The sequence below is a fragment of the Egretta garzetta genome, unplaced genomic scaffold (assembly GCF_000687185.1).
Source record: "Egretta garzetta isolate BGI_Z169 unplaced genomic scaffold, ASM68718v1 scaffold322, whole genome shotgun sequence".
NCBI classification, from domain to species: domain Eukaryota; kingdom Metazoa; phylum Chordata; class Aves; order Pelecaniformes; family Ardeidae; genus Egretta; species Egretta garzetta.
Genome location: NW_009259044.1, coordinates 995,410 through 999,915, shown reverse-complemented (window position 1 = coordinate 999,915; position 4,506 = coordinate 995,410). Strand labels below are relative to the sequence as shown.

General features: G+C 44.0%; 1 protein-coding gene across 4 annotated transcripts in view; it reads left to right on the top strand.

Annotated features, from left to right (window-relative positions):
* Nucleotides 1-4,400, top strand: part of MEF2A (myocyte enhancer factor 2A) — a 54,429-nt gene extending 50,029 nt beyond the window's left edge. For 3 of the 4 annotated variants that reach the window (XM_009635053.2, XM_009635054.2, XM_035890624.1), the window contains 2 exons: nt 650-776; nt 1,270-4,400. In XM_009635053.2, the coding sequence (XP_009633348.1) occupies nt 650-776; nt 1,270-1,636 (494 nt within the window). In that variant the 3' untranslated portion in view covers nt 1,637-4,400. Of the gene's footprint in view, nt 1-649 lie in introns of all 4 variants that reach the window. The other variant, XM_035890623.1, reaches the window with a different exon arrangement.
* Nucleotides 4,401-4,506: the final 106 nt, after the last annotated feature.

Genomic DNA, 4,506 nt, shown 5'->3' with positions numbered 1-4,506 from the left:
GAGCCTGTTGCCCTCCCCTGCGAGCCGGCCCCCCAGCCCCTGGCTGGGTCTGGATGTAGGTTGTAGGGCTGGGAACTGCTTCATAAGGTGAGCCAGCCGAGCGGCGTCTGCGCCTCATCCGACCAACTGCTGCCTCCCACCTGGGAGCCGAACCAGAGTCGGGATCTCCTTAGTAAGTCCCACACAAGAACCACCATTCCTTTCTGGTGACTTCTATTAGTTCTTCCATTTTTTTGTTTCATTTCCATGCAGACTAGAATGTTGAAAAATGCAGCTACTTGTCTTACTGTAAGATGGACCTGTGTGTATATATTAAATATACATACATATATATATATATAAAAAAGCCTAAATATGTTGTACCTGTGGGTTTAGAAGAAGCTGTATGAGGCAGCAGCATGTAGGAATTGAAAGCAGAATGCAAAAAAATTATTTGGAGGCTTGCGTCCTGTTAGCTCCTAGTGAAGATAGGAGGGCTGCTCCCAGACTTGGAAGTTTTCCTGTTTGGATGCCTTTGGGTCACTTGCCTTTGTTTTGGGCAGAAAGCCTTTATATTTGTGTGCGTGTGTCTCTCACATTCTTGTATTTTTATATATGTGTATATAAATAAAATAAATCTGTATTTCTTATTTGTTTTTTCCCCCCTTAGATTACTCCTTGACTAGTGCAGACCTGTCTGCCTTGCAGGGCTTTAACTCCCCGGGGATGCTGTCCTTGGGGCAGGTGTCTGCCTGGCAGCAGCACCATCTGGGCCCAGCAGCCCTCAGCTCCCTCGTGTAAGTACCCCCGCTAACGCCGCCCTCCTGCGCCCCGCCGGGAGCTCCTGCTGCTTCAGGCTGAATGAGCTGCACTGGGGAATATTTAGCACAAGGCCATTTTAATTTCTTGTCGCTGGTGATGGTGCGTTGCCTTTCAGGTTTGCTGCAAAGGCGTTCACGTTTAAAGTCGTTCCTCGCTTTTCTCGGTTAGTTCAGCGCTAGAGCTGCCAAGCTGCGCCCCTGCAGGCCCAGCCTCTTGCAGAGGAGTCACCTGCATGGTGAACTTAAACTTTTGGAGAGATTTCTGTTTCTTCCTAACTTCTACAAATGCATTCAGACCTTTAATTAATGCTTTTTCCAACTTTGTTTCTTCACCTCAGCAAGTTGCGTTTGTTCACGTGCTCGTTTGGAGGGCGGTGAGCCACAAGCCCACGCCATTGCGCAGACGCATGAATTGTCACTTCCTTTTCCTTTTTCACTTATTTCTCCCTTTTGGTTTTCTTTTTCCCAGTACTGGCAGCCAGCTATCTCAGGGTTCAAATTTATCCATTAACACCAACCAAAACATCAACATAAAATCTGAACCAATTTCACCTCCCCGGGACCGTGTAACTCCCTCTGGGTTCCCGCAACAGCAGCCACAAGCGCCGCCGCAGCAGCAGCAGCCGCCACCACCGCCGCAGCCGCCGTCGCGGCAGGAGATGGGTCGCTCTCCTGTCGACAGTCTCAGCAGCTCCAGCAGCTCCTACGACGGCAGCGATCGGGAAGACCCGAGAAGCGATTTCCATTCGCCTGTTGTGCTGGGGAGGCCGCCCAACTCGGAAGATCGAGAGAGCCCATCGGTAAAACGGATGCGGATGGACACGTGGGTGACATAAACTTGCAGTGTTGCCTCTTCAGTTTTGTGTTCTCAAAATGAACTGTCCTGACATATCTAAATTTATAAATAAGGACATGAAATAAGTATATTTATATGTATATACATACGTGCATATATATATCTTCACATGCATATATATGTGCTAGTGTGTGTAGCATACACAGAATCATCAGGCACTTACGACAAACTCCTTGTATAGCTGCAGATGTCCCATGGTAAATTGTAACAGAACAATCCCGTAGGTATCGATCTAGCCTGGCACTTACCTGGACTTGGTGTTTTAATAATATAACCTGTTTTGCAGAGAAGCGTTGTACCCGCAGTATAATCCTACCACACTAGATTGCAGAAACCAAGAGGGCTCGCCTGTAGTAACGTCCCTGTGTGTTTTATTCAAGCTGTATGGTTACTCGTAGTTAAGAAATAATGCTTTGTAGCAGCAGAGCAGTAGAAGGGCAGGAAGAAGAAAGCAATACTGTACATAAAACGACCTTTATATTACCCAACCTGGCATGGGTCTCTATTGCAGAGGGTGCATGGAGAAGGGCTGATGCTATAAGAAAATAAAATAAAATAAAATAAAAAAAAAAAACAAAAACAAAAACCCTGTTTTGCACGTGCAAAAAAAAAAAAAAAAAGAATAGCGTATTGGGTCAAAGAAGTGATTTTTTTAACGAGTGAGAGAGACATAGAGAACTCGCATGAAATATTCAGAAAATATTAGCCTAGAAAATAGAACATTAACAAAATAAAATTAATATATTAAGTTATAATTGGAATATGTTTGACAAATTTGTTTTTACGTTCGTACCTTTGAAAACTATAGAAACGGATTTTAGCTCATGTATATTTTATATTAAAGACAATACCCTAATGAATTGAAGACTATATATAAAGTTATATACAGTACTTTTGAACACATTCTGCTATGAATTATTTATATAAGCCAAAGCTGTATGTTGTAGCTTTTTTGTAGAGTACAGTTTTATCTTATTTTGACTTTCTAGTTTTTGCTTTCAAAGATGAAAAGGAAAAACTTGCAGGCGGAACCTTGGGGGAAAAATAAGCCATGAACACTTATATGTAAATTTAAATTTGAGCCAAACTCTGTGTATATAGCATCCTAAATATATTATCACCTTGGTGTAAGTACCGATGTATTGTACGTTCACCAGATTAAAAAGTATATTTTTGTGGATTGACGCCAACTTGAAAAAAGGCGAGGTCCTTATTAAGTAGAGTATTCACTGTTTAATATTTACTATTTTGTTAAATATACTGTACTTTCTTTGGATTTTAATTATTATTAATATTATTATCCAGATTTTTCAGAGGGTGTATAAAGGGGTTGTCCCCCTCACTGGTGGTGAATGTGTGCTGTTAAATTGTAATCTCTGTGCTGTATGGTTAAGCTTCATTATACATTTTATATATATGTATATAAATAGCAAAGTGGCAAAAAAAAAAAATCCGGTGTTAAGTTCATCCTGCATAAATATAAAAAAAAAAAACCTGTTACAACACATTTTAAGGCATCGTTTTAAAACTGCCTCTTCTGAGGAGGGGAAAAAAACCCACAGTGGAAGAACTTGACCTAATTTCTCCTGATAGGGAAGTAACGCATATCAGATGAGCAGGAAAGGTTTTTAGAGGTGGTGAGTGGTTTGGGAGGAAGCCTCGGCCTCACTCAGAAAGGAATTTGCTGTTCCTCTTTGCCGCTTCCATGAAATGGAGCGAGGAGGGTGGAGGCCCCCTGTGTTCCCGGCAGCTGCCTCAGAGATTTTTGGGTTGTACCTCGGTGGGGTCGCTTGATCTTACTGGCATGGCCTGGCTGTGTCGTGGCGGGGGCAGTGTCCTCTCTCCTGGTAACCTCTAGGCCTGGCTCAGACCAACCCCCTGGAGCAGGCAAAAGCCAGGTTTTTTCGGCAGCCGGGGGGGGGGGGGCTGGCCTGCAGCCAGCAGGGTCCCTGCCTGCTGCGGCCCCCCCTGGGCCTCCCCTTCTGGCAGGCGAGGGCTGATTTTGCCCTGGCAGCCAAATCGGGGAGGTCCAGGTGAATCTTACTGCTGGTAGTTCTAGCTCTGGGGAAGAAACTGCCATGAGGTTGTAGTCATCCAAAGGCCTCTGAGGATATCCCAGATGTTCATTAAATTTTTGCTTGGGCTTTTTTTTTTTTTTTTTTAAATTAAAAAAGTCACTGGCTACTGTACCTAAGCAGCGTGAGAAATGGGAATGCAGCAGGGAGAGCTGCCGCCTCGCCTGCTTGCTTTACTGTGGGATTGCAGAACAAAGTCAGTACAGGCAGCTTCCGAACACCCATCTCTTGTTGTCATGGCAACCTTAAAAAGCTTACAGGTTTCAATTCTTCAATTCGTTTTGGCCGCTCACCTTTGGCCACGCCCCTCCCTTTCAGTAGCGCCCCGTGTACGGAAGCGCAGAGGAAAGCGTTACCCCCCTTTCTGAAGTGACTGAACTCACCTACCCCTCCAGAGAACCTTTGACTGCTCTGACCAGTGATGTGACCGTTGTTATTTATGCACGTCCATGAACTTTGCTGCACGTCCGAGTGGGAGTTCTGCATTCACATTTACTGTCTATTTTCTTGTGTGCCTTATACGATGGCTTTGCTGACTGTATCTCAATAGTCTTTATTTCTATGCAGGTTTTTAAACAGTACTATTACTGTTTTCTTAAAGAAAAAAAAAAAGCTACGTAAGGGTTAGAGTTTGTATTGAAATTGCACCAATGAATTAAAAAAAAAAAAATAAAAAAAATAAAAAAAATCAGTTGTTAGGAACTGCTCCCGGGACCGCTCATGTGTTGCCCCAACCCCTCCAGCGGGCTCCCCCACGCGAGGGCTCTTACATCCC